We start from the raw sequence: 22,630 nt of genomic DNA, 5'->3' as shown, positions 1-22,630 counted from the left end.
ATATTTGATATCATTTTAATTATACATTCTTTAATAAAATGATATTACATGTAAATTTAATTTTTTTTTATTTTTTAACCATACATTTTCTATTAATATACTATTTAAAAATATATTTTTTTCGAAAATAATGTGGCGCAAACGAGGGAAAATGATCCATTGGATGAAATTTGCTCCTTTTAGTGCATGATGAAATTTTAAAAATAATTAAAATGTGAATTATGGAAAATTGCAAATTATCAAGTCACGTGCTTGTCTAATGTGATCACGTGCCGACACGTCATCCGTCCAACCCCATTTGCTACACATACGTAAAAGCAGAACAGGTGAAGGAAAAAACAATTTCTGTAATAATTCACAAATTCTAAATCTCACTTCACCTGTACTTATACCTCAGTTTTGCTTCAATCTATCCGTCTATCTACGCGTCGTGTCGATCGTGTTTATATTATAAACCCCCTCAAAAGCATAAGATTAAGGTACTTTTGATTCTCTGTTTCTCTTGTTAAAAGCACAAATTTTGTTCTGTTTTTGTTGAATTGTTGGATCCGACTGTTGTGTTCAATTTTGTGTGTTCTGATTGAAACATGATAGGGAAACCGCTGGATTGTTTGTTTGTTGACGGACTGGAATTTGGGCATCTATTATTAAGGTTCGATTTTAATCGGCGATTTACTTTCATTTTTACGGAAAAAATAATTTTTTAATTTATTTTCCTTTTTGGGTTGGATTGATAGATTCGGATCGGATTGGATGAACTGGGTGGAATTCGTTAAAAGGGAGGTTTGGTTGTAGTATCCGTATTTTTGAATATATAAGCTTTTGATTAATTGGATTGATGGCAACTCCAGGGGGACCGAGGCCAGGGAATTTTCCCCCTAACTACAACACTAATTCACTTGCTAGTAATATGCAAAATTTACAAATTAATCAGCAGCAATCAAATAATCCTCGTAGTGGTGCCCCAAGACCTCCTAATGCTTCACCACCTGGTCAACAGCCCCCACCTTTTGCAGGAAGCCGACCGCGCACACCCCCACCAGGTGTTTTTCCCAGGGGTGGTGGCGTGCTTCCTAGCGGTGCTCCACAAGCTACATTGCCTCCGAACGTGGCATCTACTATGTTCACCGGCCCACCATTTGTATCTCAGCCTCCTCCCTCGTTCACTATGAGAACTCCCCCTCCTGTGGCACTGGCATCTTCTACTGGTGGTCCTGCTGTTCCCCCGCCTCCTGGTGCAGCTCCATTAACAGGACCAGGTGCACGTCCTCGACCTTTTACTTCCGCCCCTCCGACATCAGGTCCTCCAGTGACGCCTCAGATGAGCACTTCTGGCCCAGTTAATAATGGACCGAGTGCATTCTCTTCATTGCCAATGCAAGGTGGGCCACATTTCCCTCCTGCCATGGGTGGTACATCACAACTGCCAGTTGGACCTCCGCAGTTGCCAACATTGACGTCTTCTGGGTCATCTGCTCAGCCTCTACAAATGCGTCCAAACTTTGGGAGTCCACCTGCTGGTGCATCACCTTTCACAGGACAACCTGCCCCACCATTTTCAGCCCCACAACAAAACATACCACCTCCTCCAGGTCCATTGCCATTTTCAGCACCAACTCAAAGCATGCATCAACCTTCAGGCTCTCCTTATGGGATGCAAACATGGCCACTACAGCCAGGGCAGGTTACAGCCTATTCATGTTGTCTTCTCATTTAACTTTGTTTTTGAGAAATTCCTTTTTTAACTACTTATGTCTTGTTATTACTTATAAAGTTATTATTATTGTTATTGTTATTATTATTATTTTTTTGATGAATTCATTATTTGTCATGTTGACTCCCTTTACCATTTAGTAAGATTAGAATGGATCTCCGTCTTGGCCAGTTGGAGATGATTTATTAACAGGATTATGCTTTGTTGACATGGACTATTTGCCAAATGCTTGCCCCTGACATGTATGTAAGCAATTATCTTAAAGATATGTGTACTTGTAACTATAAACATCGGATAGGTACTAAAACAAGCTAGGATATGGTTCTAACTTTAAAAAGTGGTCATATTGTTTCATAACTTGTCTTGAGGTGCGCATCAGGCGAGGTTTAAGTGCCCCAAAGCTTACCTTTTGAATGCCGTTTGTCAAGGCTTATGCCTCACTAAATCTGAGGGCAGTTAAGATGTGCACTCCTTCATTTTTATTTTTTAAGCTCTTTTATTAGCCTCTGTTTTTTGGGTTTATTTTTAATTATTTATTTATTTTTAAACATGATTAAATCCTAAAAACTGGAAAAAAGTTCTGATTTTGGAGAAGAGAATATTACTGCTCTGGAACTTAATCTCAAGTTTTATTTTATTTTTTTAGTTGAGAACTTAAATAGAATCAGGGAAGAAGATGATGACCAATAATTCTACTATTTCCTTGTAATCACTGAAGTTGTAATTTATAGAATCTTCTTTTTTAGATCACATCATGTTTTAACACTATATGAGTGGCTAACAACTTTTCCAAACTGAGAACTATATTTGGCTAGATGACCTGGGCTTTGGAGAACTTATATTTTCTCTTGCACCTATGAGATATTCCAACTAAATGACAAAGGTCCATTTTTAATCACATAAAGTGTATCTCTTGGATGACATTGATGATTTCACATTTGAACAGGTGATAAGAAGGATGTAGTGAATGAATTTAGGTCCATGCAGCATTCTATTTGTTTCTTAAACTGGGACAGTTCAGTGATGATGCAGCTCTAAAATAATCTCTTCAATTGGCAAAATAGAACTAAGCTTGCATTTCTTTAAATATACATTTTAAACTTGGTTTCCTGTATAGGTGGCTCCACAACCTCCAGTCCCTGGTCCTATCCAACAGCAAAGGATGTACGGAATGCCGCCAGCCCCAGTGCAACTTCCTAATCAATCTATGTCTTTGAGTCATACAGGACAGTCGAAAATTGATCCCAATCAAATTCCTCGCCCGATTAGAAGTTCCTCTGTGATTATACATGAGACCCGCCAGGGAAATCAGGCAAACCCCCCTCCGGTAATTACTTGTGCTATTATCAGAGAAGGAATGGATCACTTGATATTTGTTTTATGTCGTGTTCTATGTTTTATTTATTGAATTACGTGCACTTTGGTTATAGTTTCAAATTTGTTTTTGTGATGCAAATTCATGAACTGTTGAGTGTTAGAGAAGAATTCATCAATCACGTCACAAGTTTTACCATAATAAAAGTTCTTTATTTCTATTTCTTGTGAAGCCTGCAACAAGTGATTACATCATCAAAGATACTGGGAATTGCAGTCCTCGTCACATGAGATGTACTATTAATCAGGTCATGTATCTAATTTCATGTTATTAATACTTCTAAAATCTTTACGTAAACATTAATTTTCATTTTCTCTTAAATTCTGCTTTCACTCTTTCTTACATGCTATTGAATTCTTTATATTAACAATTTTAATGCTAATATTGATTTAGGCTTTTGTTTGTTATAGATTCCATGCACCGTAGACGTTTTATCAACATCTTCAATGCAGTTGGCCTTGTTGGTCCAGCCTTTAGCTCTTCCCCATCCATCTGAGGAGCCTATCCAAGTAATGCTTGAAATTTTGTTTCCTACATGTTATCTTTTATATCTGCTTCTGTTTAAATGGCAAAAATGAGAGATTATTTTGCTTAATTGGTTGTATGAAGAAGTTTGCATTCATTAACAACATGACATTATATCAAAGATAATCAGTCATAGTTGTATGCACTCTGATTATTTGTTAACCAGTCATAGTTGTATACACTTCGATTATTTGTTCTTGCTATCCATAATTTGACACTCCACTGTTTGTCAGAAGGTATCTTTGTTGCTTGCTCTGTTATCTGGTCGTTGTAGTTATTCTTATTTGATCTAAACATATGCTCTTTCTAAAACTTTTTTTCTGTAATGACTAAAGAGATTGGTTGAACGTTGTACTTGTGAGAAAAGGCACATCTCGTGAATATCAAGATTGGACAGGTGGATAAATTTTTATGATCTCTGTTGTTTGTGAATATTCTTTCTTGTTCCTATTAGCATCAAAGATGCTATGCATAAATGGATGCCTCTTCACTGATAGATCCCACTATTCAGGCATGTCTACTTGAAATTTGGCAAGCATGATGATTAGGGTTGGCAACGGTTCAGTTCGGAGTCGGTTCGGTCAAAATCATCACCGAACCGCCAATTTTTTTGTCATACCATAAATGCACCATAACCACATAAGTCGGTTTCGGTTCGGTTCATATCTTGATTTGGCTCGGTTCGGGACGGTTAATAGCCATGAAAATAAATTTTTTTTCATACGCCCAGTCGTCGAATTGAAAAAAACAATTTATGAAAAAAAGCCACACATGATGGTTATTAACCGATAGTCGAGTGAATTATATTGGAGCATTTCAAACAATTTGCGTTGTTGATCACTTACTAGATCAAAATTGTACAAAGGGTCAATAGAGGGTATATATATAAGAAGGCGACGATTTATGGTACCAAGGGCGATGTCTAGGTTATTGATGACAAATCAAGAAAAGCAAAGACTATGTATACCTAAATTCAAGCCATTCCAGATACCTAAAACTAATCAAATGATCAAATTTATCGTAAAAGAATAAATTTTTTTGTAATTGAAATTATTGATTGAGTTTGCTTCAAGAGCGAGTTGATAACCATCATGTGTAACTGCAAAGGAAGAAAAAAGGCCCTTGTGGATTTTTCCAAACTAGATTTATTTTTATACATGTTTTGCATTTGATTGCTATTTAGGTGGAAAAAAATAAATTTAACGGGTAATCGGTTCGGTTCGGGGTGACTGTGTAAATACCATACCCGCACTGCCCCGAACTGATTCGTTAAAATCAAATACCATATCTGCCCCATTGTACCATTGGTTCGATTTTTTTTTTTTTTTTTGCCTCATTCAATTCGGTTAACCATGATTTTCGGTTTTGACGGTTTAAATTGCCATCCTTAATGATGATCATAGTCATTATGTTATATGACGTGAGACAGTCGACTTGAACTGAAAAAAGCTGTTGGTCTTAAATCAGATCCAATGTGGTGGTTGGCCGGTGATTTCTGATAGACTGCTTATCCTTATTTCAAGCACTTGATTTATGTCTTAAAGTGTTTCACATTTACATTTGGCATGTTTTCATAATTTATTCATCTTTTACATTTTCTGTCCCCATTTCATTGTTGAGTCATTGGTTCCGTTGGGACTTTTCTTAGTGATTTGTGCTCCTATGCCTCAGGTTGTGGATTTTGGGGAAAGTGGTCCTGTTCGATGTTCTCGTTGTAAAGGTTACATAAATCCTTTCATGAAGTTTATTGATCAAGGCAGGCGTTTCATTTGTAACCTGTGTGGTAAGAATAACAGTTTTTTCCCAATGTCACTGTAATAATTTATTGGTTTACCATTTATGCTTTCTTCAAAATTTTCATCTTACTAATCAATTAGATTCAATTTTCCAAGGGTTGCCTTATTTGTCTTTCCATAGTTTGAAACTCAGAAATATATGGAGCTGAATAGGAATGATTTTTCATGTTGTATAATAACCAAAGCACTAGTATATTGAATTCCTATGACCCTTTAGCTATATTCTCAGTTGTTTGTTGAAGGATTGCATGGAGTAAAGTTTTGTAGTTATTACAATTTTTTTTGTATATTTTAGGCATATGCCTTGCTAACATTATAATTGGTAGTCGCATACTACATTCATTTTGTCAAACTATATGCCTTCACTTCTTACCATTTATTTTACAGGATTTACAGATGAAACTCCACGTGACTATCACTGCAACTTAGGTCCAGACGGTAGGCGTAGAGATGCTGATGAAAGACCTGAGCTATGCAGAGGAACTGTTGAATTTGTTGCTACCAAGGAATACATGGTTAGTGACATTTTGGTTGACCTAAATTCGATTTGGTACTTCATTGGTGATAAAGTCAGTGACACTATAACGTTGGGGATAATGCTATTAATTGAATAGAGTCGTACACTCTGCCCAGGAAGCTAGTTTGATACTGAAAAATAATCACTTCAATGAGACTGATCATTTGGTGGTAACTTCAATTTCAGTTTGGCATAACTTAGCTTTGTATCAGAATTTTGTTTGTGAGTTTTGAGATTTAAAGGTCTTCTTTTGCCACAGCATTTGGAAGTCTTTTATTAGAAGCCTCTTTAAATGACTTATCAGGAAGGGCGTATGGTGAATTTAGATGTTTTGCAATTATAACTATCAAAACCTTTTCCATGATACTATTTAAGCAATATATTCTCTTAGAATCTGACTATTTTGAACAGTTTTAAAAGTCACACTACTTAAATTATTTCTATAAGTCATTGCTGGAGCATCTTAGGAATATGATGGAACACTCAAAAAAGTTTTCTATGAAGTGCTTTTACTCAAAAAATAAAATAATAAAAAATCTTTGAGAGCTTGCCTCAATCCTTTCAAATGGTATATGTTAAGGGATATGATCCTACATCATATAAGATGAAAATGTAAACCAACTTATAAGGTTTTGGGCTATTTTTCTTAATAAAGTTGACCTTTTAAGATGGAACCTCAAGTTTTAATATGGTATTAGAGCCCATTAAGTTTCAACGAGCGATTCAATCCGATTAAAACTCATAAATGAGCATACAGATCTCAAGTTTGGTTTGCATAAATTAGCCACCATTTTGTTGGGGCATGTTAAGGATATAATTCCACATTGTATAAGATGAAAAATAGACCAACTTATAAGATTTTGGATTACTCCTCTTAATAAGGTTGATCTTTTAAGATGGAAATCCAAGTCTTAAAAGTATACTATATTTATGGTCGACAAGATCTTTTACATTGGAAAGTCTTTCTTTGGGCCCTAGTTGCTATTCAAGCACTTTGCTGTCGGGAGTTATATTCGATTCTAACTCCTGTTTATGATGCAAGCATTCTGCAAGTTTTCATTTGCATTTGTTTGCCACTTGATAATTTCTGAACGTATTACTTATTTCAGGTGCGAGAACCAATGCCGGCTGTATTTTTCTTTCTTATTGATGTATCCATGAATTCCATACAGACTGGTGCAACTGCAGCAGCTTGCAGTGCAATCAACCAAGTTATAGATGATCTTCCTGTAAGTTCGTAATTGGTATCTTCACTTGGAGATATTTGATTCGAGTACCCTCCATTATCCAGTTGGCCGATATTTTGATTGATTTAATTTTATATTGTTTTCATTTGCTGGGTATATAGATTTTGAAGTCTTGAGCTTAGTACTGGTAATGTAGGTAATTATCCTGAGAGGAGACTGCTCTAATGCCTTCTTTTGATCATTTAGAAGATGCTTAATTTGTTGTTGTCTGCTCTTAGTGCCATATAAATTGTTTGGTTGACGTTGTTTTTGTATAAGGTCTACTTTGCAAGAGCTACAGAATCATTTAACAGCTTTTGGAGGCTGTTCTTGACAGAAGTTTCGGTAAAAATTTGTTGAAAGTTTTGGTCATAGAAAAGGTCAATTAGGGGGGTTTATTGTTTGTTGACATACAGGAAATGAAAACATGAGTGCCTTAATAGGATGCTTTTACCTTTTTTCCTTTGAGTTCCAAATAACTGTATTATGCAAGCTTTCTTTGAATTGCTCCTTCTATCTCCAACTTCCTGCTGTTTTTTGGGAACGATTTGTGTTAATATGTGTTGTTGTCTTACCTTCTTTTCATTGGAGAATTTCCTGACATTACTTTCATTTCTTTTTCTTCTTTAATAAATATCTTTTAAATCTTCCTTTTGGATTTGCTAATATTCTCATTGTTCTTTATTTAGGACATAACATGAAGTAATACACCTCGAAATTACTCTGTAGATTTTCCGAGGAGAGAACTACTTTTCCTTCAACAGAAAGACGGGCTATTTATTCTACCCCATTTCAACTAATCTAATAAATATAGCAGCTATCACCTACCCATTAAAAATATGAGTAATGTTATTCATCACTATTGGTGTTATGCGTCAGTTTAGGTGACAATTACATGACATTAAATAATAGATTCATTTAAATGCGAAGTCACATGACTTATTTAATTGAACCTATAAAGTGTAGCCACCTAGACTGGTGTTAGATAGTATTATTATAAAAATATACAGCACAAACAATAAAGGTTTTTTTATCTTCTTTATGGAGAATACAAATCTATTGCCAATTAGTCCAACATTGGTATAATCAATTATTCCAACACACTGCATCTGTAGGTCATCTATGAATTCAATCAACTCATCCCAAGAAACCATCTAAGAACTCCATTCTTGCTTTTCTTATCTTGAAATAACTAAATTCCAATTTATTGTCATTGTTTGCTGTTCCTTGGGGGGGAAAAAAGGGGTATTTTTTTCCCGAATTCTTGAAATGGGAAAAACATACAAAGGAATGAAGGAGTGCATGTGTAATTGGAGACACTAGATACGTTTTCCAAGATAGAGAAAGCTTAATCATTTTTGAAATTGATGATCTTTTTCTTGCAGGAGGGTCCTCGGACGATGGTGGGCATTGCTACATTTGACTCAAGCATCCATTTTTACAACCTAAAACGTGCATTACAACAGGTTGGATTATCATTTGTTTGGTTCTTATAAATATTTTAAATTTTCTTCAGCCATTATATGCTTATTATCGGCTACGTTATTCAAAATTTTTAACCTTCTTTGTCAGGCTTTAATTTGCCTTTATTGGACCGTTGGAAATTGGTTGGACTTATTTACCCTCACCTAGCCAAGTCTGTTGACACCATTACCTATAATAACATGTCAAGGGCACGTTTGGAAAATTGGGTGAATTATATGTGGACCACTACATGGAAAAGTCAAAAAATGGTAGCCATCTTGGTTAGAAAGAAGCAACCGTGTCAAACCTGGGGACCACAAATGAAAATGATATTGAAAAAATTGGAAAGAATGGGGGGCCAAACACATGCTTACTGTTCCTGATACAAAATCCCTGTATTATGTTTTATCACCTTATCTTGCAATCAAAATAAAGTTGGCATTAGCTGTGTCAGTCACAGTCGATGTTGCAGGGAATGCTTGCTTTGATATTATGCTTCTGTTTGATTGCAGCCATTGATGCTTATAGTCCCTGATGTACAAGATGTCTATACTCCTCTCCAAAGTGACGTTATCGTTCAACTTTCTGAGGTTGGTTACCATCCATCATCGCGTATCATCTCTTTTTAATGGATAGTTTTACTTTTTTTACAAATATTTGACTTTCAGTTTTGTATCAATTGCTATTTTCCAAACTCCTTCCCTATTTTGCTTATTTTCTCGTGCTTTTCCTTATGTATGTTTGGGGAAGCTAAGGAGGGTCAGTGTTGAGTTATTAATTTTTTCATAGATGTTAAAATTTTTCGAAATGATTGCCAACTGCAGTGTCGACAACATTTAGAGCTTTTGCTGGAAAGCATCCCAACTATGTTTCAGAACAATAGAACGACTGATTCGGCTTTTGGTGCGGCAATAAAGGTACAGGAATTTAATGTCATTTCCATTTCACTTACATTATACACTAATGTTTTGGTTGTCAAATATCTTGTTAATAAAAATTTTCAAGTAATTCCGTTTACACTTTCAGTTGCGAAGACTTCATCGTAGAGAATTTAGTTTGTGGATAAGAAACAATAAGTAATAAGTGCATCTTATTCAAAAATTTTAGTGACTTCTTATGATGAAGAATGGTCTCTCTCTAAATTCCATTTTGGCCAAATAATTGTGAGGTCTAGTTACAAATAAATTGGAAATTGCTATTGGCAGATCACCTCATGTAGGAATTTATCCGATGGAATCTTGAATATAACATATTAAACACGCTCCTGTGAAGTAGTTGCCTGCTTTACCTTGTATCGATCACAAAAAATCTTCAGTGTGGCACCTGTCAGTTATCATAAGGAATTTTCTTTAATTATATGACTTCACTACACTTGGGTATGATCTTTCATATTGTATGTTCTCAATCAATTTAAATCGATATATTTACATAAATATTTTATGCTTTTCGTTTTGCACTTCAGGCTGCTTTCTTGGCGATGAAAGGTTCTGGCGGCAAACTCCTAGTTTTCCAATCTGGTAACATTCCAAATATGTTTTACTTATTGATGATGTGTAGTTGTAGAAAGAATGTGCTGACTGTTTGTGATGTTACAGTCTTGTCGTCAATTGGCATTGGATCCCTTTCTGCTAGAGAAGCTGAAGGAAGAAGCAATAAATCAGCAGGCGAAAAGGTATGGATGCTTTATCTACAGTTTACTTTTTTATCTTCCTTTTGTTCTTTAGTGTAGTTTATGGTTTGTGGTTCAACTCAATCTGTCAATAGTTTGTATTGTTTAATATACGAGTATGCGATAATCTATGTTTTGCATAATCCATGGTGATTTGTGAACTTCATTTGCTAGAAACAAGTATGAAGTCGAATTTATTATCTTCAATAAATAGAATTGTATTCATCATTGGATTTCAGGAGGCTCAGAAATTACTCCAACCGGCAGATAAAACTCTAAAAACAATGGCCATTGAATTTGCTGAATACCAGGTAAAGTTAAACAATAGCTGATGTTACCTAGATTTTGACATTGCCGTTTCTTCAGATTTATAACCACTACTTTGTGTCCTTGCCATTTACTATTTCAACACTTTCAGGTATGTGTTGACTTGTTCATCACAACGCAAACATACGTAGATATCGCTTCCATCTCTGTTGTCACAAAAACTACAGGAGGCCAGGTAATGATTGAATTAATTGTTTTCTTAGTCAATATAGAATTATGTAACTTAACTCCTTATTTTGTAGTCGTATCATCCGTTATCTCAATGTTAAGAATTTAGCTTGAAATGTTTTTTCCTCGAACCATTTTTCAGTCATACACATCCTAGTTTCATTATCATATCGAATATCTTTTCGTGTTTCAGACATTGATTTTGAGGTCTGATTTCAGAAGTTTTAACTTTTTCTCCAGGTATATTATTATTACCCTTTCTCTGCTCTGTCTGATCCTGCTAAGCTTTACAATGATCTTCGGTGGAATGTCACGAGGCCTCAAGGCTTTGAGGCAGTGATGCGAGTTAGATGCAGCCAGGTGTGTTTTTTATAGTCTGATTTTTCTTAGCTTGTCATCTATGCTGATAATATTTCTATTCATGGGAAGAGAACAGTTCAATGTTTGACAGGCGGTACAATAAGTTAAAATTCATATTTTTCTTGTTAGGGTATTCAAGTTCAGGAATACTTTGGGAACTTCTGTAAACGCATTCCAACAGATGTTGATCTACCTGCCGTACGTCTCTCTCTCTCTCTCTCTACATTACTAGATACCTATTCTGGTGTTTATTAATGATGTGCGAGATCTTGACACGGTTCGAAAATTAGAAGAATTTGATTACAAAAAACCATTTTTGATCTTGTATTTACTAGACCATATTCAGGCTTTAGTTAATAACCTATATCAATTATCTAATGTCACAGTTGCCAACTGATCACCGAATACATGATGTTCGCAAAGTTCTGAAGTATCAGTTTTTCATTCTTATATGCATCCTCTGAAGCCGACATAGTCTTTCTGCATCCATTTTAGTCTACAAGTGGCATTTCCACTATTTTCTATTACTGAGAGAAACATCTCTAGTATATTTAAGATAAACTTTCAAGTCCTTTGGTTGGAATGATTGCTAAGATAAGAAAAACAGTACTCATAATGTTTAGATTGTTTCATTGTTGCAATTACAATTCCTTCTTTTTAATTTTCTTGGTGGTTTCACATTTGTCCTTAACCCAAATTTTTGTAGAGAGAATTTAAATGAATCATATGTCCCCTTTTTAACAACTCAAGTTTTTTAGATGTGATGGTTAACATGGTATTAGAGCCACGCAAAAGACATACTGCATATGATGCTACTTATTGTATTGGGATTGTATTAGTAATCAAGACCAGGCTTCAAGTATTGCCGTCACCTATTTATTAAAAGGTGTGCATGTGCTGGGCCTTTGATGAGTAAAATGAACTCGACTTGCATGTGGGGGGCGTGTTGAAGACACAATTTAAATGAATACACGTGGCCTCTCTCTAATAGTTTAAGCTTTTAGTTGTAATGGTTGACAGAAATTTAACGGGAAGGTCTTTGTTTGTTACTGTTGTTGCACCTAGTACTTAAACTTTATTTTGATTTGTGATTCTATAATGGCATGGACCTGTTTCGCCTTCAACTAGGACTTTACTTTTGCAGATTGACTGCGACAAAACAATAATGGTAACCTTAAAACATGACGATAAATTGCAGGAAGGATCAGAATGTGCTTTTCAGGTCAATCTCAATTCTTTGCATAAAGTGTTTTACTTGGAACTCTTAGTTCTGTGATATTTTTCTCTCTTTTTGTTGAAGATACGACTGATCGTCTGATCACTTGGTATGCTCGTGTTGTCTAGTGTGCTCTTCTCTACACCACTGTATATGGGCAAAGAAGAATCCGGGTTTCAACTTTGTCCCTTCCATGCACCACAATGCTGAGTAATCTGTTTCGCTCTGCGGATTTAGATACCCAATTTGCTTGTGTCCTGAAGCAAGGTAGTTTGCTGGGCACGTGCCTTGTTAATTTTGTCCTTAAATTTCTTAAAGTTAAGAATTTACAGCAGATTTCGTCTCTTTATTATGTTTATGCATCTAAATAGTAATGATTTTGGCATAATGTGTGTTTTTATTGAAAATAGTCCCTTGTGCGAAGCTTAGCCTCTGCTCTTCCTCACCCCACCCCTCTATTTCCCTGCCTCCTGTAGTTGCTTTTTGTCCAATTATAAACAAATTCTATCATTGATTTCTACTTTTTTGATTACATACTGATTCTGCTTTCTGATTTTCTCACGTGACAGTGGCTGGTGAAATTCCCTCAGCTCCACTTACACAGGCCAGGGAGCAAGCAACAAATGTTTGCATCAACATTCTGCACTCTTATCGCAAATTTTGCGCTACAGCGTCATCTTCTGGACAACTCATTCTTCCTGAGGCACTTAAACTATTGCCTCTATACACACTCGGTATGCTTTATACATGTCATGCCTTTCAGCTCTTTAAGTCTTGCTCTTAACTGGAGTGGCCCCTATCAAATAACTTACTGTATTAGCTAATGAGGTTTCACCTCCCAAGTCATTGTGTCCTGATTTTGCATATGGTCATGCAATTGCTACTTCATTGAAATTTCTCTTATTATTATGAACATTGGAACAAAATATTATTATCATTGTGATGTTCATCAGATGAAAATCACTACAGTTCATTAATACCACCTTCTTAATCTAATTTTGAGGATTAAAAAAATTGAGTGAAAGAGTAGGACGCTTTTTCCAATTTTATGTTTATTTAGTTCCTTCTACGTTTTCCAGCTTTACTCAAAAGCAGTGGATTGCGAGCTGATGGAAGAGTCGATGATAGGTCCTATTGGATTAATTATGTTTCCCCTTTGTCTGCTACTTTGGCAATCCCATTGGTTTACCCCAGGATGATAACCATCCATGATCTTGATGAGAAGGTATGCATCTTTCCGTATTATGATATTGAATTGTAATTAGTATGCTCCTTCCTCTAATACCTTCATACTGAACTGCCAGGAGTTGGATGATTCCCCGATTCCTCCTCCTGTCCCACTTTCCAGTGAGGACATTTCTGATGAAGGAATATATCTCCTTGAGAATGGCGAAGATTGTTTAATTTATGTTGGCAATTCTGTCAATCCGGATATTTTGCATAAGTTGTTTGGCATTTCTTCAGTTGAAGAAGTCCCTAATCAGGTAATTCTACATGGTGTTTTTGTAATTCTTATTTGTTGATTGTGATCTGAACCTTCATGTATGTATATGTATATGTACGTTGCCCGCTAAGTTGTCCACGACATATCAACCACAAGAGTATTGTCCACAACATATCAACCACAAGAGTATTTTAAAAATAAATGTTGTAAATATTCTTCTAGTTAGAACTTCTGATTCCGGTTCCAAGTTTAGACTCTGTACTTGCCAACGTTTCTGGAATGGGATTGCATACATATTGTTATGCATTATTTGTGCTGAAAACTTCAACTAGTGTCTCCACCTTAACAGTCTTGTACCTTTTCAGTATGTACTGCAGCAATATGACAATCCATTGTCGAAGAAGCTGAATTATGTTGTAAATGAGATAAGGCGACAGAGATGTTCCTACCTACGGTATAAATTCCTCTATGCAAATGCATTACGTTGCCGTCTTTATTGAATTAAAATTTTGGTTATATAATTGTGGCAACTTTCTCTTCTAATATTGTTTCTTTCTTCTCCTTACAGCGTAAAATTGTGCAGAAAAGGGGATCCATCAGGTTAGTGAATTATACAACCCCCTAGCACCACATAGCACCCAATGATATCTCCATGTCTCCTTTTTGTGGGGGGTTGGGGGGGGGGGGGGCAAAGATGTGAAACAAACACAGAAATTGACATAATGAGACGAGCATGGAAGTGTTCTGCAGTGTGAATGGAGGACTTTAGGGGTTATTGAAATTTGGCCAGCATGAGAGTATTATATGAATAAAATTTGATAGGACAAATCGGTTTGTGTATGCTTAGCTGTATCGTTTTACATACGTTTTTCTTTATTATTATCATTATTTATTTATTTATTTATTTTTAATTTTTTTTTATTGTTTAATTTTTGCAGGGATGTTGTTTTTCTCGTACATGGTAGAGGACAAGACTCCAAGTGGGCTTTCATATGTTGAATTTCTAGTGCATATCCATAGGCAGATTCAAAGTAAAATGGCTTGAAGATACACACTTCTTCTGTTTCGTTTACTAGTTTTATTATTTTTAGAGAAGGGATGCACATGGATTCAAGATCCAAGAATCTGAAATTGCATGTTAATCTGCATTCTAAGGAGCTTTCACTTGTTAGTTTGTGGTGAAGAGCAGTGAATCAAGACTTTATTAGAGGTTATAGTAGTTTTGAAGGTTCCCATGCTTAGGTGAATGTCAGTAATAAATTACAAAGAATGTTTTTATTTGTGTTTTAGATTCATATCTGTCGTATTTCATTCATTTTAATTGTGTGATTTAAGATTGAAATCCATAGTCGACGACACTTCGGTTGACACTTTGGTTGTGGACGGATAATATTGTAAGTGGACAAAATTTTGTTTTGTATGGCACAGTACTAACGTTGGTTTTGGGCTATATGTGATATTTAATGTGTAGGACATAAATTCTAATTTGTTGATGATGTGTGATATTTGTTTGAAGAATGGGAAAGGCAGAACTAATCTCTTATCCATAGTGGGTAGGAGATTATAATGTTCACAGCTAATGTGGCTTTTACCCTCATCGGCTATGTGACAAAGCCACATGTTGTCACATTAGCAGTGATATTATATTTCGTGTCCACTAGAGATGGGGTGAGGAAAGGATGGGTTAATTTTATTTTTGGTTACTAAGTCAATTAGGTTATCTTATTTAATTTAGAGCTTCATTTTTCCTTGATCTTAGTTGTTCTGTGTCTCTTAAACATTGTTATCTTATGTGAACTTTAAAAGTTGAAAGCAGTGTCTTACATTTATGGTAATGTGCCAACTAATCATGTGATGGTTGCTAATTTTGAAAATAAGGGTGCATTTGATTGAAAGTATGAAATTTGTATGGAAAGAAAATAATTTTTAGGTAATTCAATTGCTTAGAACTTATTTGCATGGAAATAGTCAATTAAATGTGCGTTGTTGATTTAATTTTTAATTTAGAAAATATTATATTTGTCCCTTTTTTATCGTAGGATAGGATAGATGAGAGAGAGAAAGAAAGAGTGAATTTTCTAGAAAATAAAATTTTACTCCCCATAAAGAAATAGTTTCTTTGATTTTGAGAAAAATATGATCATGAAAAAAAAGGTCAGTCAAGCAGCAAAAAATAGGAATTTGGGTCAAATATACATTTTTCATAAAAAAATATTGACAATTAAATGCACTCAAATTGTGGTAGTCATGTCATGTCCTGAATGTTAAATAGCTACATAACTCGTGATGTCAAATTCAAACTATAAACTTGTTCAATAAAGATTTCTTTGTTCCAAACCAACCAAACAATGACTTACACTTTTTGTTTAAACATACAAATTGGATAAAAATCCTTAGTGTTCGTTAAATATATTCTCTTGTTTTAATTCATTCCTAACACCGCGTTGCAAGTATCACATTATGTTTCTACCATTAAGATAAACTTTTTCTTTGAGATAAAAAATACCCTACCCTTGCCCAATTTGTGACGGACAGAAAACATGGTTCTTGTCGCATTTCCTACCGTCTTCTGAAAATCTCTGGCGGTTGAGAGATTGGGAGGGCTACCTTGTCCCCATTGCCATTTCTACGTGTTCTGCTAGCTGGGGACGTGTTTGTAGCAAATAGTAGGTTGAGGATATAGATGCCATACACACGAAACGTTTGGGATACCAATGGAATATATCCTAACTTTATGTCAATTATCCTCACACCACATGGGGCCCACAACCCACAAATTTATTATTTTTTTTTTGGGAAGAAAAAATAGTTAGCACATGTTTGGCCCTCATTATTTCACATTATAATGGAAGAAAAAATAATTTTTTGAAGAATGTAAGATTAGGCCCTGTTTGATACCAATTTTTGTAAAAATGAAAATGAAAAATATAATCGTTACGGAACCTACACAAGAGATAGAAAATCAAATATGGTAGTTTGATATGATGAATAACGGTCATATTTTTTATTTTTGTGGCTAAAAAATGAGAATGAAATGAGAGCTTAAAATTTAAAATTTTTTTTTTTAATTCACGTGTACTATTATTTTATTAGATAATAGGTAGTCAGTCAGCTTAGGAAGAAAAATGAATTATAAAACCATTTCCAACTGTGTAGCTGAAACGGAAAGCCATCTGTAAGCATCGAATCACTCTCCACACCCTACTGCATATGTCGGATAGGTTTCCGTTTCTCGGTCCCAATAAATTGAACACAAAATTGTTTGTGCATTCAAATCCTTTTATATGCACATGCATATAGATACATTATACATATATATATATACCCCCTCTCTCCTCTCTCTTCCTTAGTGGTCCAGATCTTTCCCTTTGTTTTTGTCCTTCTGAAATTCCTAGGCTTCAACGTTTGTGAAAAATTCTTGCAGGCCTGAAGCTTTGTCCTGCTTACAAAGTTGGATTAATACTGTCTCGACTTATTTCTACTTGTCTGAACCCATTTTTTCTTGTCTTCTGAGTAATGGATCCAGCACTTGGTCCAGTTTCAATGTCTTATGAATTTAAGGTAAGTTTATTTCACCCTTTTCTATACTTATTTTTCACTTATATAAAAATGTAAATTACATTGATCTTTTCGATCCGATTCAGAAACTATTTACCAGCTTCTGTGTTTNCAAACGATCCAATAGGTATGGAAAAAAATTTCCTTAGATAACAATATTGTTTGAGTTGTTTGTATTATTGGATGATGTATAATCAGTCATTTTGGACCATTGTATGTTCTTATATTTCTTTATCAAGCTGTTCGGATTTTGTTGTTCAAGTCAAATTTCTGTTTAACCTGAAAATCTTCAGAAAGAGACATGGACGCGTACACTCGTTTTATCATTTCAAAGCCTTGGAGTGGTATATGGTCGGTTGAGCACCGCTCCCTTGTACGTATTTGGATCAATTGATCCGAAGGATATTGAATCGCGTGAGGAGATGCATGAACTCTTTTCGTTTGTGTTCTGGACTTTAACTATTATCCCCTTACTGAAGTATGCCTTCATTGTAATGAGAGCGGATGACGATGGAGAGGGTAACGATCTTGATAACCCTTAAGATAAAGGATCGACTCTAATGTAGTGTATATTGAAACTCATAATTTCATGGACTTTTGCAGGTGGTACATTTTCATTGTACTCGCTGCTTTGCAGGCACGTCAAAGTTGGGCTGCTTCCGTGTAATAAAAATTCCGGGAAAATTGTGCATCACGAGGAAGAAAGTCGTAAGGAAAAACAGGAATCTAAAGCTAGAAAGGCCATTGAAAAACATAAAAGCAGTCATTATTTACTGCTGTTCTTGGCTTTGCTTGGTGCTTGCATGATAATTAGCGACACAGTTCTTACCCCGGCTATTTCTGGTTCGCCCGTTTATCTATTTCTATTTGAATTGATTGATTTATGTAGTTACTATAGTTAATAAACCCTATTTGACAAGATTATGCAACTAACTCTGTTGTTTCATCCCTTCAGTGCTGTCGGCAGCAAAAGGTCTTGGAAGATCACTGGGAATGATTACAAAGAAATGTGAGTTTGCATGTATTTGGACCCAAAAAATGGAAAAAAAAAAAAATAGTGATTTTTTATTTGTACAGAACTTTTAGTGATAACATGTACAGACTAAAACTTAGCTTGCCTTTTTTACCAGTTTTCTCTTCTGATAAAACAAAACACCATGCTGCGGAGTTGTTGAAGAAATGTAAGTTCTTTTATCTGAACTTAAACAAGGCATATATTGATTTTAGTGAACTTAATAGATTTTATTCTGTGATAGCATTCTGAGGTTGGACTGACTATTATAAGTCTACCTTTTTGTGCTTATTGGATTGGAAAATTTACTTTTAGTACTTCATTAGAGATCTTGATTTCTTCAAAATGCTATTATCAGATGTACCAACTCCTGTAGCGTGTGCCATATTGGTTTGCCTCTTCACTTTGCAACACTACGGGACCAACAAAATTGGTTGCATGTTTGCCCCAATTGTCATCGTATGGATTTTCTTCATGTGTGGGTCAGGTCTATATAATATTATTCATTGGGATCATGAAATCATCCATGCGATTTCCCCAATATACATGTTGAGGTTCATGAAGAAAATTAACCTTAGACACTGGAAGCTACTAAGCAGCGTTGTCTTGTGCATTGCAGGTTAGTTCTGTACGCTTATAAGTAGTAGTGCATCACGCTTGCTATAATAGAATTTTTATCTATAATCATTTTTACTCTTAGAAAATTGATTTTCAGGGTCGGAGGCAATGTTTGCTGATCTAGGACATTTTTCGAAGAAATCTATCAAGGTATAGATGAATTACATTTGATTTAGAGAATATAAAAAGTAAAATAGTTCATTTACGATTTTTTTCTTCAATGCAGATCACGTTTGTCTGCCTAATATATCCAGTCCTTATTTTAACTTATGCCGGCCAAACTGCGTTTATCTCCAAAAACTTGGGTACTGATGATGTTTTTCATCTCAGGGAATCTATCCCGAATAGTAAGTTTTCTCTTCTATTATTTTCTTCTATGATGGTTTCCTCACGTGTAAACTCTTGGTTCTTATTTTTGGAACACATGGGATTTTCAGAAGCTCTTCAGCACGTCTTTACAGTGTTGTCGCTGTTTGCTTCTGCTGTGGGAAGTCAAGCAACGATTACGGCGGGATTTTCCATCATAAATCAGTGTCAAGCCCTCGATTGTTTTCCCAGAGTAGAAGTTGTCCACACATCAGAGAACGTACGCGGACAGGTTTATGTTCCTGATGCGAATTGGGTGTTCATGGCCCTCAGCTTAGCAGTCACCATTGGTTTTCATGACATATCGTCAATTGGAAAAGCAACAGGTACATATCACTCTAGGATGTTCGTTGTGTAACTCAAAAATCAGACATACTGATCAGAAATTTCGCAAATACGAGTACTCTAGCTAAAAGGGATTTTGGTGGATATTGAGGGCTTGATTGGGATAGCTTCTGCTTTTCTAGAAGAGCTTCCTAGTGAAGCCAACTTGGACCAGCTTTGAAAGCTGACTTTTTTAATCAGACAAAACACTTCTAAAATAATCTCCAAACAGGCATAAAAGCTCCTTCTTCAAAGCCATGCCAAACAGGCATTGAATCAAGTTTCTTATCGGTCATGTCTAATTCAATTTTATTCAATTCTATGACAGGTTTGGCTATTACTTGTGGAATGCTAGTAACGACTAGTCTAATGTCGCTTGTGATTGCACTGTACTGGGAGAAGAGTTTGTTAATATCAGCATGTTTTCTGCTATTCTTCGGTGCTATTGAAGCCATGTATCTGTCCACAAGTTTGTTAAACTTCTTCCGTGGGGCTTGGTGTTTAACGATCTTATTGTTGCTTTTCATGACGATTATGGTTTCTTGGCACTATGGTACCCTAAAGAAATACGAATTCGATATAGAGAACAAGGTATCAGTCGAGTGGCTAACGGATTATAATCCCGGTCTAGGTGTTTCTAGAGTGCCAGGCATTGGCTTCATCTACTCAGACGTCGTGACAGGAATCCCGGCTTTCTTCACCCATTTCATTACAAATCTCCCAGCGTTTCATCAAGTGTTGATTCTCGTCTCTTTCAAGTCCTTACCCGTGCCCTGCATCCCCCAAAGCCAGCGATACCTCGTAGGACGGGTCGGCCCGAAGGAATACAGGGTCTATAGATGCATTGTGCGTTATGGATACCGCGATAATGTTAGAGATACAGATGATTTTGAGGATCACATCATTAGTTCGATTGGAGAATTCATCGGTAGGGAAGAATATGATTTGGAATCAATGACTTCACCGGAAGGAAAGATGATGATTTTAGATAGTCCAATGGAGGATGGATGTGCATTAATAGCCGTGACTGAAGAAAGCAGTTCGACCGAAGATATTCAAACCTTGTCGGAAAATGGGTCCCGAAGGAATTTACTGGATAGTAATGCATCATCAGAAATTACTCATTCTCCTGTTAAAAAGAAAAAAGTTCGATTTTTGCTTCCTCCGAAAAGCCCGAAAATGCGCATTAGTGTACGACAAGAACTTCAAGAAATCATCGACGCACGGGAAAGTGGCACAGCTTATTTTTTGGGACATTCACATTTATCAGCAAGAAAGGGCTCAAATTTCTTCAAGAAATTTCTTATAACGTCTTATGTTTTTCTAGACAAAAATTGCAGAGAGCCTCCAGTTGCACTGAACATCCCTCATGCAGCCCTTTTAGAGGTTGGTACAGTTTATACATTATAAAAACTGGTTTTTTTACGGGATGTATACTATAGTTACTGCTGCTAAAGTTACAACGTTGGACACAGGCATTAATAATATTTAACTGTGTAATTACGTCTGGCTACTATATAATCTACATGTATCAAAATGTGCTAGACGTCGCAAGATTACAGATCGTCTGAACTAGCCCTGACTAATGGGGCCCGCTATGCGTGCATGCGATTGCGATGTAAAAGAATGAATGAATGTGTTGAAGCATCTAACTAGCTAGCTACCTGGAAATTATAGTTTACTAAATGACTGAAAAATATGTTCACATTAGTAATACCTACTAGCTAGATAATTTTACATTCATTGTTGGAAAAGATGAATAAATCTATTTTTCAACCAGTCGGTCGAGGTTCGATCTATAATTTATAGCATTCCAGGACCGTGTCTCTAAATCCGTTCTCATTTCAAGTCAGCTTACCCTGGCTCCTGTAATTTGGGGGGGGATTCAAAATAAATAAAAAACAAAAATTAACTTTTACTACGTTTTTTATGAAACATATAAATTATTGGATATGCGTGGAAAGTATAACGAATAGGACCTCAAGTTTAATTTTTCTATGTCTTTAACGGTACCAAGTATATGCTTCGTGTCAACTTACGGAGATAAAGCGGAGGATGAAGGGTCTTCCATTAGTTCTTTGAGTTGAGAATGCATACTTTCTATGAATGCCATGGATTCTTGTTGTGGTTCTTTAATTGCTTCTTTGAGCTTGTTCAGGGTCATGCAGTATGCTTCCTGCATAAAGATTTTGTAACTCATAAAAGAATCTTTGGATGGTCTAAAAATGTGCAACGGTTTCTATACAATAATTGTTATACAGTGCTACTAGATAAGAATAGACAATATTTACTACTTAAAAAGAGTGTCAAAAAACCCATAATTGTACCATGAACTGATCCAAATCAGGTCGGTTAGCCACAGATGAGTTCAGTTTGGTATCATCTGCCACTGAATGATCAATATCTTCGTTGTCTCCTAAACACAGCTGCAAAGGGAATATGGATGCATATAAATGTCATATGAGATGATTTTCTCCTCTTTAAGTTGCTTCACGATCGAAAACATGAATAAAAAATTTGATTCTTGTTCTCCAATTCTTAACTAAGATTGTGATCAAGTTAAGGTTTGGCTTTTAAATGTCCTGTCCACATTGATTTCCGCCAGCCTTAACTAGTTTAGCCCCCGTTTGGCCCCCATTTTCTGGAAATGGAAATGGGTGGAATAGTATTTTTTCAAAAAATGAATGGTTGAAAAAAAATGAAAGATTTTCGATTTACATATAATATTATTTTATGTAAGATTAAGAGAAAAAAATAAAATGTAATGGAATGAAATTTAATAAGGGCAAAACGGGGCTTAATATTTTCATGCAAGTCAGGCAATTTCTTGGAGAAGGAACGAGATGTTGTCTCAGAACTTTTTATAGCTTGTCATAGTTAGACGAGAAGTTGGGTTTTCCATTATTAGCAACTAATTAGGGTTTTGACATTTGGAAGGGAGGTTTCAGACC

At 35.6% G+C, this 22,630-nt stretch overlaps 2 protein-coding genes and 1 long non-coding RNA gene across 4 annotated transcripts; 2 read left to right on the top strand and 1 right to left on the bottom strand.

Annotated features, from left to right (window-relative positions):
- The first annotated feature begins 320 nt into the window (after positions 1-320).
- LOC111368044 (protein transport protein Sec24-like At4g32640) lies at positions 321-15,251 on the top strand. Of its 2 annotated transcripts, XM_022989207.1 has the most exons (26): positions 321-479; positions 595-652; positions 738-1,684; positions 2,832-3,041; positions 3,262-3,336; positions 3,500-3,598; positions 5,286-5,397; positions 5,798-5,925; positions 7,037-7,156; positions 8,539-8,619; positions 9,130-9,207; positions 9,442-9,534; positions 10,080-10,134; positions 10,213-10,289; positions 10,526-10,597; positions 10,705-10,788; positions 11,022-11,141; positions 11,271-11,339; positions 12,286-12,363; positions 12,486-12,624; positions 12,927-13,091; positions 13,437-13,582; positions 13,662-13,841; positions 14,167-14,255; positions 14,370-14,401; positions 14,740-15,251. In XM_022989207.1, exons 3-26 carry the CDS (start codon positions 839-841, stop codon positions 14,844-14,846), a joined length of 3,255 nt encoding a protein of 1,084 aa, XP_022844975.1. In that variant the 5' UTR covers positions 321-479; positions 595-652; positions 738-838; the 3' UTR covers positions 14,847-15,251. The 2 variants fall into 2 exon arrangements, with proteins under 2 accessions (XP_022844975.1, XP_022844974.1); XM_022989206.1 differs by having other exon boundaries at positions 10,080-10,289.
- A 1,711-nt stretch (positions 15,252-16,962) lies between these two features.
- LOC111368041 (potassium transporter 25-like) lies at positions 16,963-21,192 on the top strand. The gene is made up of 10 exons (XM_022989205.1): positions 16,963-17,362; positions 17,653-17,878; positions 17,963-18,202; positions 18,315-18,368; positions 18,490-18,540; positions 18,730-18,990; positions 19,087-19,139; positions 19,216-19,336; positions 19,427-19,681; positions 20,008-21,192. The coding sequence occupies exons 1-10, from the start codon at positions 17,318-17,320 to the stop codon at positions 21,087-21,089; spliced, it is 2,388 nt and encodes a 795-aa protein (XP_022844973.1). The 5' UTR covers positions 16,963-17,317; the 3' UTR covers positions 21,090-21,192.
- Positions 21,193-21,319: 127 nt separating this feature from the next.
- LOC111368042 lies at positions 21,320-22,101 on the bottom strand. The gene is made up of 3 exons (XR_002697941.1): positions 22,007-22,101; positions 21,719-21,855; positions 21,320-21,545 (listed from the first exon to the last, which is right to left on the bottom strand). It is a non-coding gene; the product is annotated as an uncharacterized LOC111368042 (long non-coding RNA).
- Between the last annotated feature and the right edge of the window lie 529 nt (positions 22,102-22,630).

The sequence above is a fragment of the Olea europaea genome, chromosome 18 (genome assembly GCF_002742605.1).
Source record: "Olea europaea var. sylvestris chromosome 18, O_europaea_v1, whole genome shotgun sequence".
In the NCBI taxonomy this organism is placed as follows: Eukaryota; Viridiplantae; Streptophyta; class Magnoliopsida; order Lamiales; family Oleaceae; genus Olea; species Olea europaea.
Note: the sequence above shows the minus strand (reverse complement) of the source record. Positions and strands in the feature narration are given on the sequence as shown.